This window comes from Papio anubis, chromosome 5 (assembly GCF_008728515.1).
Source record: "Papio anubis isolate 15944 chromosome 5, Panubis1.0, whole genome shotgun sequence".
Taxonomy (NCBI): Eukaryota; Metazoa; Chordata; class Mammalia; order Primates; family Cercopithecidae; genus Papio; species Papio anubis.
In genome coordinates, this window is record NC_044980.1 from 6,800,944 (window position 1) to 6,814,078 (window position 13,135).

The 13,135-nt window shown below is 48.5% G+C and overlaps 1 protein-coding gene across 7 annotated transcripts in view; it reads left to right on the forward strand.

The window, feature by feature from the left end:
* ADCY2 (adenylate cyclase 2) overlaps positions 1-13,135 on the forward strand; it is a 424,606-nt gene that overhangs the window by 387,805 nt on the left and 23,666 nt on the right. For all 7 annotated transcript variants that reach the window (XM_009208133.3, XM_021939226.2, XM_021939228.2 and 4 more), the window contains 2 exons: positions 42-200; positions 12,335-12,481. In XM_009208133.3, coding sequence (XP_009206397.3) covers positions 42-200; positions 12,335-12,481 — 306 coding nt within the window. The remainder of the gene's footprint in view (positions 1-41; positions 201-12,334; positions 12,482-13,135) is intronic.

Consider the following 13,135-nt stretch of genomic DNA (forward strand, 5'->3'; position numbering starts at 1 on the left):
GATGCCTATTGGTTCTTTACCTCTGTGTCCTCTTGTAACAGAATGAATATTACTGTAGGTTAGACTTCTTATGGAAGAACAAGTTCAAAAAAGAGCGGGAGGAGATAGAGACCATGGAGAACCTGAACCGTGTACTGCTGGAGAACGTGCTTCCCGCGCACGTCGCTGAGCACTTCCTGGCCAGGAGCCTGAAGAATGAGGTCAGACCAGGCGGGGCTGGGGGCTGGGGGATGGGGCTGGGTGACGTGATGACCTGGGTGAGGGCTGAAAGCTTCTTCAGTGACATAAAGGCTGCAGCGCTTCGCACATCCGAGCGTTCAAAATGGCCAAGATTGGCTTGAATTGTTCAGTTTTCAAGAAGATATTGATTGGTGGTAGAGATATCAGTTGAGAATAGTGGGTTAGAATGACCTCTAAAAGTCTGAGTTTGGAGGTGGATTCATTATTCGAGAAGATTTTTTCCCCCAATCATGTAAAGTTCTGAATGTCCATTATGAGGCACTAGAGACCCAAATATGCCTCCAAAGTAGCTACTGCTCTCTCCCCAGTGTGGGAGGAGGCCTGCCTTACCAGCACGCAATGGAGGCTCAAACCAAGAGGCAACGTTAAACCATACCTCCCACATGCCCACTGTTTCCCCGCACTCAGCTTCCCTGAGAGCCTTCCAAGGCTCTTAGAATTTCAAAGATATCAGATACACAGTGAGTGTGACAGCGTTTAGCAGTTACCTACACAAGAGCAGACCAAAGACTTGAGTCCATCCATTCGAATGGATGGAAATAGGAATTTCATGGAGGGTTTATCCGAATGGATTAGCTAGAGTTGAAAAGACTACAATGTCAGTTAAATGTTGAAATGGCTTTTGAAGAGAGATGTTGTGAGATGTCTTTAATATTGCTGAAGTGCAAGAGAAAGCAGATGTGTCTACATTTGGACTTAACGTAAGAAACATGTATCTGAACGTCTTCAATACGCAAAGCCCTGTACTTGGTTCTGTGGCGTTTCCCAGATGTCTGAGATGTGTAAACCAAGAAGTGTCTGAGACGGGTCTCAATCAAGTTAGAGGTTTATTTTCCAAGGATGAGGATGGTACCCAGGAAAAAGAAACACAAGTTACACAAGGATTCGTGGCCTGTGCTTTTCCCAAAGAGAGTTTTGAGGACTTCAATACTGAAAGGAGAAAGAGTGCACAGTAGGGGAAGGAGGAAAAGGAATAAAAAGAGAAGTGGGGTAGATGGGAGGTGGTTACATTCTAGTGAGACTTGATTAGTGCTCCTTGAAACCGCATTTTACATGTGAAAAGAGAGGAGTCAGGAAAAGCCCATTATGCCTTCCTCTGCTTGGGCCGAGGGATGATTTCTGGTCTGGTCTTTGTCCAGTACCTGTGAAGATCCGCTATTAATTTGCATTGCCAGGATAAGAGTCAACAGAACTCTGATTTCTGGTTAGTTTTTTGGGGGGAGTGTCTATTCTGAAAGATTTCAGGGCCCACAAGGAATTTTTTCCTGAGCAGTTGTGAGGGAGGCCACCTAGGGTGCTCCGTGGCCCTTCTACGTTGCCGCCATCCACGTGGGAACAAAAAGCAGGCAGTTTCTTGCATGGCTCAGTTCCCAAGCTTAATTTTTAGTGAGTTTGGGGTTCTGAGATTTTTTTTTCAGAGGTGTAACCCCTGTTCTTAGGAGATTTTCACTGAGGCTTGGGAGTGTGTATGTGAAAGAGGCGGGGGTCACCTGTAGATGGATGCACTCCTTAAGGGATAAGCTCAACCCGGATGATACGAGAACACAAAGGAACCTGCAGTGAGGAGCCTTGGAACAGTATTTTTCTGTAGCAGATTTGAAGTTGGCGTTAAGAATAAGGCGCCAGGTGGCAGATGAGCTGCTAGACATCACCACTCTCATCTTCCTGGAAACGTTCAGGGCACAGTGGGCCTTCCAGGGCTACACAGCAAGTCTCATGGCCTGCGGGCTTTCCTGTTTCTTCTCCTGGTGTTGACTACATTTGGTGGGTTCTTCAGCACCCGATTTTCCTATTGATCACAGGTAATAAAATCACAGTGTCTATTAAGGGGCCCTCTGTTCCCATGAACAAGAGTCTCCATCCCATTTTTAAATTCAACAAGGTCCCCATGTTTCCCCTGCCCTGTAGCCAGGCTGGTGGTGGCCCAGGACACAGAGATGAGTGGGATTAGAGGTGGCCTCATCCTCCCTGGGTGCCTCCTGGAAATAGGATCCTGTTATCTCCAAGGACACTGGGGTGTAAATATGGTAATCCAGAAAGGCTGCCACCATGAGGAAGTGGCTTCTGAATCTGGAAAGAAAGTGCTAGACACTAGCTGAGAGAAGGGGGCCAGGGGGAGAGAGGAACGGGGAGAGAACATTTCAGGCTCCAAGGGGCTACTTTTCCATTGGCACCAGGAAAGTGCCTAATTCAAGACCTCAGAAGAGCCCACTGCTGCAGGCAGGAAGAGAGCAAAGGGAGATGAACGAGGGAGCTGAGGCCAGGTGCGGTGGCTCACGCCTGTAATCCCATACTTTGGGAGGCCAAGGCGGGTGGATCACCTGAGGTCAGGAGTTCAAGACCAGCCTGGCCAACATGGAGAAACCCCATCTCTACTAAAAATAAAAATTAAATAAATAAATAAATAAATAATTTTAAAAAATTAGCTGGCCATAGTGGCGGGTGCCTGTAATCCCAGCTACTCTGGAGGCTGAGGCAGGAGAATTGCTTGAACCTGGAGGCAGAGGTTGCAGCAAGCCGAGTTCACACCATTGCACTCCAGCCTCAGCAACAAGAGTGAAACTCCATCTCAAAATAAATAAATAAATATAAAAATTTTAAAAAGAATTTGGGAGCTGATAGGAGGGTCCCTTCCTGGACATGGGCTCAGAGGAAAGCTCTGGAGCTCGAGAAGCTCTGAGGTCAGTGGGGAGCACAGAAGGTACCCTGGCCCCAGGGTTCAGCCTCACAGCCCTGCAGAGCCCTCTCTCATGGTCCTGACAGCCTTCCTGGGCCAGACCTCCAGAAGTAGCAGGTTCTCTCTGCTCTTTCCTGTTTGCTTGGCTTATTCTAAGCAAGCATCAGAATATGGTTACCCGCCTTGGAAATAATAAGGAAAGGCAAGATGGGGAAGGAGAATAAAACCTAGGGCTACACAGCCTCAACTCTTACTTCCAACATTGTCTGTTCCTGTGAACGTGAGCTGGTTACTTCCCTGTCCGAACCTCGCCGTCCTCATCCATAAAAGAGGAAGCATGGTGCCTTGCCTTCTAGTTGCAGAAGGGAGGCTGAGGGACATCTGCATGGTGCCTTCGCACTGCAGTCCCGCAGGTGAGGCGGGCATTTCACAGAGGCGTGCACGGGGCCCACATCCACACAGGTGGGATGCATGTGAGAGGGAAGACAGCAGCAAAGTGCGGGTGTCGGCAGCTCACAGTGACTCCTCCACTTCCCCTGTGGCCCTGCTGTGTACCAGGGACCTTCACGCCACTGCACAGCCCTCTGGTGCTCCTGAGGGTGACGTGACATTTTCCTCCAAGTCTCCTACGCAGTGCTGCTGTTGGGTTAAAGACACACAGCATCAGCTAGGCGCGGTGGCTCATGCCTGTAATCTCAGCACTTTGGGAGGCCAAGGTGGGCGGATCATGAGGTCAGGAGTTCGAGACTAGCCAACATAGTGAAACCCCATATCTAGTAAAAATACAAAAACAAATTAGCCGGGTATGGTGGTAGGTGCCTGTAATCCCAGCTAGTAGGGAGGCTGAGGCAGGAGAATCACGTGAACCCAGGAGGCAGACATTGCAGTGAGCTAAGATCGTGCCTTTGCACTCCAGCCCGGGCAACAGTACGAGACTCCATCTGAACAGCAACAACAACAAAAAAGACACACAGTGTCTCCTGTAGCATTCACCACCCTGCGAGCTCCATGGCGTAAGGCTGAGTAGTGGGGCAGGCAGCACGGCCTAATAGCAGCCCGGAGTGGGGACTCAGCACCTGGGGTGAGCCCTGGTTTTGGCACTGCCTCACTGCAAGGGCAGCTTGGAAAGTTTTCAGGAACAAAGCAGGAATGGGAACATTTAGATGAAGCCAGCTCTGGGCTTTGTTTCTGTATTTGTCAAATAAAGGAGGTGAACTCCTTGGGGGTGTCATCACAGCCACTGTAGCCCTGTGTGTACACAGGGACCTGTCTTTAAGCGTTGAAATAAATGCCCCTGCACATGATCAGTGCCTGTTCACCAAGCTCCCAGTTGCAGCTCCTGAAGATAGTTCCTTCCTTCATTCAGGAAACACAGGGTCCTCAAATCTACACCTGACTGAGGGCAGCATACAGGCCTGTGGGAAAATGAAAGAGCTCGGTCTCAGAGCTCTTCAGACTCGGACCAGCACGGATGGCTCCGCGTTCCATAACAGGCACGCCAAGGGTGTCTGGATTATGCTCAAGGCCAGTGATTCCTGCGTGGCAGGCTTGCACTTTCGCTGCTGACCTGACATGGTTCTCTGGAAGGGAGAAGAGTGGACACTGAACCTTAAATCAGGGCATCATCATTCCCACTATGGTGCTGGGAAATGAAATCATCATGTCATTCTGCTCAGCTGGCGGGCTGCAGGGTTCTCTGTATTTAATCACACAATGCAGATCTTCCTTTGGCCAATATAACATTTCAAATTTTACTGCCAATTTCTGTCTAATAGGGTTAGCAGTGGGGGTGATGGCTACCCTAGCAGCCACTGTAAGACGTGGGGACTAAACTATGAAAAGGAGCCCCCAAACCCCACCACAATCAGAGCAGCCCCACGCCGTCTCCTCAAGGACCCTGTACTCCTCCGGGGGAGGTTTGCCAGCCAGTTGCCGAAACAGTGAGTGTGGGGAGATTCTGGAGGCTTCAGTCCCCATGGGAACAGCACTGCATGCAAAACAGAGCCCACACAAAGGGCCTGAGCTAGAAAGAGAGGCACCAACCCCTGCCAAAGGTTCTCAGAGTTCCCACAGTGAGTCTCAGAAAGGGAGAGTTTTGTTTATGTTTTGTTTGTTTCTGAAAACACATAGTGAGGGTGTTATAAGGAGAGCCACCTGTGTGCATAAAGCATAGCAAAGTCGTGCCCCTCCCTTCTGTGGAATGTCTCCTGTGGCCGTTGGACCCTGCTGCCCTAAAGTAGCCTCCTCACTGGACAGAAGAATCTATCTCCTTGACCTAATGATGTAATATTAACCTTGCAATCCCAGGCCAGGTGGGGCTAACATTGCGTGGCCTTGCACAGATGAATGATAACGGTGCCCATGCTGTTTAAGAGTGTAGCTGTCACCAAGGTTTCTGTCCCCTCTACGGTGTCAGGACCAAACAGTGACATCCTGCCTGAGCTCTTTCCCTCGCTAAGGTTTCCCCAAGCAGAAGCCCTACCCCTTACTGAACCTGCATGGCAGAGGTGGGTGATGCTGGGACCAAGGAAGTCACTGCAGACAAGAACAGTGCTTCTCAAACTGAAGGACCACCTGCAGCGCCTGCTAAACAGGCTATTCCTGATCCCCTCACAAGCCTTCCTTGACCTTCTAGGCCCTGCAAGGTGACTGAGAGCAAAGCATCTGGCCCAGCCCTGGCACCTCTTGGCTGTGGGGACTCAGAATCCTCTCAGAGACCACTACCAATTTTTGAAGCAATAATTTAGATGACGCTCTTAGAACTGTGCACGGCATGTAGTAAATACTGTCAGCTATCTTTTAAGCAAATATCCCAGATTCATGCAAAACTTGAGAATCACTGCCCCTGGGAATTGATTAAAAGCTTTCAGCAAGGGCTCTTGCCCAACGTTTTTAGAGCCTGAATAAAGTGGAAAACAAAACCCAACGTAATCACTTCACTCCTGTTCCTGGCATTGCATAAAAAGCACTGTGGGCAGTGTCTGTCTTCTCAGGCCCCTCTCAGCAGGATGGGCCAGGCCCTGATGCTGAGTGCTCAGTGCCTCTGAATGCAGTGGCTCCAGGGGAGGCTTCTGGGGCGTCGGGTGGATGGGGGCAGGCCCTCAGCCCCTTTGTGGAGGTTACCCCAGCATTCACCACACTAATCCATTTCCACTAAACTCTCGATGATACTGCTCTGTGAGTTTTCTGGAAATAATACAGGAAAACAAGACTTTGGCAAAAATAAATTATAGCTATACTTCACCAATATTGCCGGTTCAGTTCCAGACCTCTGCAATCAAGTGAATATCACTATCAAGCGAGTCACAAATTTTTGCTTTCCCAGCACATATGAAGGTTATGTTTACACTATACTGTATGTATTAAGTATTCAATAGCATTATGTGTAAAAAAAAAAGTGCATACCTTAACTTTAAAATACTTTGTTGCAAAAAATGCTGACATGGACACACAAAAGGAGCACATGCTATTAGAAAAATGGTGCCAGTAGACTTGGTCGAGGGAGCATTCAGTTTGTGAAAGACACAATATCTGTGCACTGCAATAAAGCAAGACACAATACAACAAGGTCTACCTACAAGCCAAAAAAAAAGAAGAGGACTTGAAGTCCTGTTTATTTCCCTGTGTGGGATCAGCTTACGCCTGCATCCTTTCTGACTTAACTAGTGAAACACTTCATGCATGAACAGGATGGAGGCTGCTTCCCGGCAGAATCACTGCCCTGAGGATGAACGGCCTCCTGGGACCAAAACCCACAGGCCAGGGCTCTGGGAGAGACCAGGCAGGCAGTTCCATTCCTCTCTGTGGCACAACCTGTGGTTGCTGATGACTTTTTGAGTCCGGGGCAGGGGGTCTTTGGATAGCCTCCACTCCATGGCTTCTGGAACAATCCTTGGAAAATGGCACAGCTTATGCCAAGACCTGCATTAACACAGATCATGTCATTTTTACTCTCCTACCCACTGCATCAGTGAACAAAGGAAATTAATTTCCCTTCAGAAATAGGGAGTCAAGAATGATGTAATTGCCGTAACAATCAATTCTGAAAAGGTTTTATTTCAGTGAAGAAGTGCTCATAGGCCTGTGCTTGGGCACACGGGCACAGACCTGGCTGCTTGTGTCTGCGCTGGCTTTGCAGTGCCTCTTCCTTCTCCTGGGCACTTGTGTTACTTAGAACTTCCCAAAGCTTCTCCATCAGCTGTTAACTCTCATGGCCAGATTCAGCCCACACAACCCTCAGGCTCATCAGGAGAGTTCTGTGCACCCAGATGGGAGCCTTCCCTGTTTTGGAAGCCTGTTCTCCCCACCTCTGTGTGGCAGGAACATTTCTGAAAAGCCCCTTCCATGGGCATCAAAGCCAGCTCTCATCACTTGGGGAGAAGACTGCATTTTGTCACCAAATTGACCCTGAGTCAAGTCTCTGGGTGGTAGAGGATTGTGAGCCAGACAGCTTCATTCAGAGAGAGCCAATGCCTGATCAAAACAAGCCACACGAGCCACGGGTGCCACTACAAAAATTTGGGAAATGCCCCTCATGTGCAAACAGCACCTCCCTTTCTGCTGTTGAAAGCCCTCCCGGTGACGACCCGGCAAATTCTTCAACAGCACTAAGCTTAAAGCTCTATGCCCAAGTGTCCTCTGCAGGAGGGTCAGGCTAGCATGCCCCTGGGGTTGCAATGGACGCTTCTGTACTTTCCAGTCATTTGACTCCCCTGAGTAAATTAGGCATTAACTGACAGCTGGGGACACCAGGTGCTTAACGGTTCCCCCATAGGTCAACTCGGAAAACGTGGACGATCCAAAGCCTCTGTGCAGCCCGAGTCAGTGAGACAAAGTACCAGTCTGGTCTGGAAGGTGGAAGACCTGAGTGCCAGTGGCAGCTTTGAATGTTTTCTAGAACACTCCATCCCCCGAGCCCACCTTGATGAACAGCCCCAGACACCTCCACACCTGGGCCCACAGCACCCATTGTGCTTTATTATGTTTCCTTGATTTTCTCTGTCTCTCCACCTAGACTTTAAGCTCCCTAAGGGCAGGGCTTGTGTTGTTTTTCTCTGTGTCCCTAACACCTGATATGAAGCCTGGCACACAGCAGGGTCCTTTGATAGGGCACGTGTGTGTGTAACAGGGTGTCAAAGAGAATTTCAGCCTGTGACACGAAGAGACACTTGCTCTCTTATTCCAAAGGAGGCGTCAAGCAGAGTGCAGAGCTTACAGAAGCCTTCCTTGGCCTGCAGGGAGCTTATGAATTGGCCAGAAGACTAAAGATTGAAAGAGGGTTTGGACAGAATGTAGTGGGGATGAGGCCGTCCTAAAGGGGAAGGTGGGGATCCCCCCTCACCTCCAGCCTTGTGAACAGGCCAGCACTGCTCAGCCTGGACTCACCCCATGACTTCAGTCTCTGAGTGGTTCTGGGAAGCATCTCCATCTGGGGTACACAGATGGCAGGCAGGTTCTGACACTTGGAAATGCTCAGCACAGGTGCTGATGGGGCATCTGGGCACACAGGGTAGGGGAGCTGTGGCTTGGTACATGGCTGGACTGTCAGTTGTTTTCACAGCAAAGCTGAGTGTTGCTAAAGGACCAAACAAGAAAAAGAGAATTGGTGTAGGGTTGTTTTAGATCCAATGTTACAGAGCTGCCTGGGGCGGCAGGAGGGAGGGTGAAGGGACCTTGGCAGAGAAACTTGAAGAAATAGCCCGAAAGCCCAGACCTGAGAGGGTAGCGAGAAGCAGGAGTGATGTGCATGGCCTCCATCATGGAAGACTCAAGGGTGGGGGGATGTCCAGGGATGGGCGAAATGACAGGGAGTCTTCCAAAAACCCATGAAAACATCCACAGGAGGAAAGCCAGGTTTGAGTATTCAGGGAGTGGGATGCAGCTAATAGGAAGCTGTCCTGGCTCATAGCCTCTTCTGTCTTCCCCTGTTCTCCATTCTGGATGGTTTGGAAAACCCATCTAGCAAGTTAGGAAGAGTGGAGGTAGAAGGAGTGGTGGAGAGAGAGTAGAAGCCAACTGATCCCCCTTCTTCACCCACAAAAGGCCCACACTAGGGAAGGGCACAAGCCACAGGTACAACGAGGGCAAGAGTTTTGACTGTTTCTTGGACTGGGGCCTCTAATGATCGATGAGAGGACCTTGCATTGCACACAGTGACATGGAGGGCCAGGGGGTAGTCCCAGGTGTTTGTTCAAGACGGGAAGATCTAGCCACACTCCAAAACTGAAAGGGGTAGTGGCCACAGAAATGCAGTTACTTTGTGATTATGTTTTCATTCCTTGAGCTTGTTCAACAGAATGGTTACATGTGAATGAATGTTGAGGAGACATCTAAACTCACTTTCAATTCTAAAGCTCAGTAATACTTTTGGGTAGCTCCAAATTATCTTCAAAGGCTGCTCACCTGCCCTACTCCAACCCCCAGGTCGTCTGGAAGTATAAGACAAGCTCAAGTCATCTACCAGTCAGCATGCAATCTTCTTTGGCCCCATGCCCAGTGCAACCACAGGAGGGAATCTCTCATGAGTTCAGGGCATGGTTCTTGGCCCTGCAAGTTTCTCAGGCTCCAGAGAATTTGAGAAGTCTAGAAGTTTCCCTGGTTTCCCAGTAGTTATAGTCTTATGGAAGCCCTGAATCTGAGGACCAGGTGTGACCAGTGACCTGAGCTCACCCTGGGAATTCCCTCAGAGCTTCCAAGTGACCACTCTGCCAAAGAAGGTGGGTGATCCGTTTGTAGTCCAAGCTCCCCAGCAGCATTCACGGCCTGCAGAGAATGCAGGGATTGGTCCTGGCCCTTCCCCTCAGCCAGCTGGGAGCCTTGGTGGCAGCCCCAGCTCCCCTGAGCTCCATTTCCTCATGTAGTCTGTCATTCTTAATCAAGGCTACACAGCAGAATAGCCCAGGGAACTTTCCAAAACAATGCCTGTGCTTGGAGCCCAGCCTAGGGGATGAGGGTCCGTTGGTCAGTGGGGAGGCGCAGGCACCTGCCCTCTTGGAAGTCCCATTAGAGATTCTCCCATACATCCCCACTTTGGTGCTGTGTAATGAAATGACATGTCAGATCCAAACTGCCCATCAGTTTAGTCTTGCATATCATTATCTCCAACTCCCAGACACCCTTAAAGACTCCAGAGGAAAAGACAAAGGTAAAGTAACAAGACCCGCAAGTGTCGGAGGCCCCGTGCTACCCTCAAACCAAGCAGTGAAGCCCATGATCATCCCGGAGACTTGATAAAGTATGAAGTGTAGCATTTACAAGGGTGGATTCTACTGTCAGACTTGATAACTCCAGCCTTGGGCAAGTAACGTAACCACTGTGTGCCTCAGTTTCTTTATTTGTAGATGGAAAACTCTGGTACCAGCCTAGAGTTGTAGGGTACTACATAGGGTTGTAATTGTGTTGAGTTCATGCACATAAACTGTTCAGAGAAGTGCCCGTCCTACCATGTGGTGAGTGTTCAGTAAGTGCTGGCTATTATCGTGCTTATTCTTGTCATCATTATCATTCCCCAAAGAGCACTCTGGTCAGTGTCAGCAGGGAGTGGGGAAATGCAGGATATAGAAAATATGTCCTCAGCCAGCTGTGGTGGCTCACGCCTGTAATCCCAACACTTTGGGAGGCCGAGGTGGGTGGATCACAAGGTCAGGAGTTTGAGACCAGCCTGGCCAACATGGTAAAACCCTATCTCTACTAAAATAAAAAAATTAGCTGGGCATGGTGGTGCGCACCTGTAATACCAGCTACTCAGTAGGCTGAGGGAGGAAAATTTCTTGAACTTGGGAGGTGGAGGTTGCAGTGAGCCAAGATCACGCCATCCCACTCCAGCATGGGCAATAGAGTGAGACTTTGTCTCAAAAAGAAAGGAAAGGAGAGGAGAGGAAAGGAAGAAAGGAGGGAGAAAGGGAAGGAAATATGTCCTCCCCTTGCTAGATGCACCCATTTCCTCAAGCACAGGGATGTCAGTGGAGTTTATACCACTTTTATAAAACTGACATTTTAAACTCATGTATCCCTGTTCTCTGACCCCGTGACTGCAGTCAGCATTGCCAGCACCGTGCCTTGGCTGTCATAGGCTGCCTACCAAGGATATGAGTGTTCACAAAGGCAACTTTGCAGAGAGAGAGAAAATACAATTCTGCACAAGAAACCAGCACAATCATATCAAGCACAAAATAGAAAAGAAAACCTTGATTTCATTGTTCACGTACTTTGTACAGATTTTGAGGCAGTAGTAGGGATTATAGAGTGGCTGGTCCTGAGAACCATGAGTCCATCTTTTTCTCAAAACTGTTGTGGCCTTCAGTTGGGTTGCCCTGGCTCTGATGGGTTTGGGACGGGACCTCACTGGGAAGAGCAGTTCCTCTGAGGTGCCACCAAACCTTGGAGTTATGATAGTATTTAAGTGCTTGCTTTCTGCAAAGAAGTTCATCTGGGTGCCCCAAAGAGCAGGGCTTACTGATAATGTTCATGTAGAATGGATTCCCTCGCCCTGCCAGACACACAGGAAGTACCAACCACTAGCATTTTTCCCTCCCCTCAGAGGTCGGCCATCTTGTTTAACAGAACTCTCCTCACCTTTCCTGGAGAAGAAAGCATTTCCCATGCTGCACTGCGTCCACAGTGGCCCCAGCCGGTCTGCCTGTGTCAGGGCCATCTCAGGGGTCTGAGGAGCCCTTGCCAGTGGAAGGGCACATCCTCCACACCTAGGACTAGCCCCCAAGACCACCTGACAACTCTTTCTGGAACCTTCATTGAATTTGAAGGTGTCACTGTGTTGGGAAAATCATGGAAACACCTTGAAATTGTGTTTACAAGACATTGCAATTTAACTCATGTCTGTGGATAAAGAACTATGAGCCTCTTCCTATTTAAAAACAAAAGAATATCCTGAATAAATATAGTCAGTGTCTAATATAATATGAATAAGTAGACTGAGGAGCTCTATTGGTTCTTTCTGGTGTAATAAGAAGTAACTCGATGAATTCCATATGCTCTTTGCAGGAGACACTGAAGAGGAAAATTCATCAAGACTCCCATCCAAATACTATAGCCATAACAAGTTACTTCAGGACAATCTGAGAGTTTGGGAAATTATTTTGTTTCCCTTCAGTTGTTTAAAGGACATTTTTTACTAAGCCAGAACTCTGTGGTCTCTTGTCATTGTCTCAGGTCAATATGACAAAGAGGTTTAACTGGCAAGGCACCTCTTCTTAACTGCTAGTGGCCTGAATCCAGCTCATTAGAAGCTTTCCCCTGCGAGCATCGGCAGCCTGTGGATTGGGCCATGGCTGGGGTGGGGCAGGTGGAGTGGGCATTTGGGCGATGTCTGTGTGAATCCTGGCAGAAACAAGCCACTTGCCTGTGGAGGGTTTAAAGGTCAGTCTCCTAGTGATCAGCTCTTGCTTTTCTCCCAAGCAGGATCTATACCACCAGTCCTATGACTGTGTCTGCGTCATGTTTGCCTCCATTCCGGATTTCAAAGAATTTTATACAGAATCCGACGTGAACAAGGAGGGCTTGGAATGCCTTCGGCTCCTGAACGAGATCATCGCTGACTTTGATGATGTAGGTACTGAGAGTTGCCCTTGAAGGGCAGGAGTACCCCCAGTCTCACACCTGCGCACTTGAAGTTACTTCGGGATAGCGGCCTATCCCAAAAAACTTTTCCCTTGGCATAAATTTCTGGCAGGTGGCATTAAAGGCTTTTGCTTTATTTAGGTCTCTGACTAACCTGAGGTAGACAAATATGTTGTATTTTTGAAGTTGGTATGACTGCTAGGAACAGCTACCAAAATCTGTTAAATCAAATGTGTATCCAGTGTGCTAGTGGATTCTCTGCTAAGGCTTGAATTCCAGGTAAAATACTTGCCCATCCCTTTCTACATAAAAAGATAATGAGTTATAATAGATTATTGCTATGTCTGTTCCTACTTCAATGCCTTTGTCAGATATCAACTTGCACTCTGCATGGATGACATTTTATTGTTGAAAATACAATCTGTATGGGGGGATAATACAACATACTTTAGAAGGGACAGAGTGTCTGTTTTAGAATTCGAAATAGGTGTCATTTTTCAACTTTCTACATAGAGAATAATGTGTTCTATTTCCCAGTAAGAACAAACGCCCCTCTGATTTAAGGATATTGCAGCCACACTATTCTTATCACTATCTTGCAAAATAGAAGAAAATTGACATCTGTCCAGGAGCATATGTTAA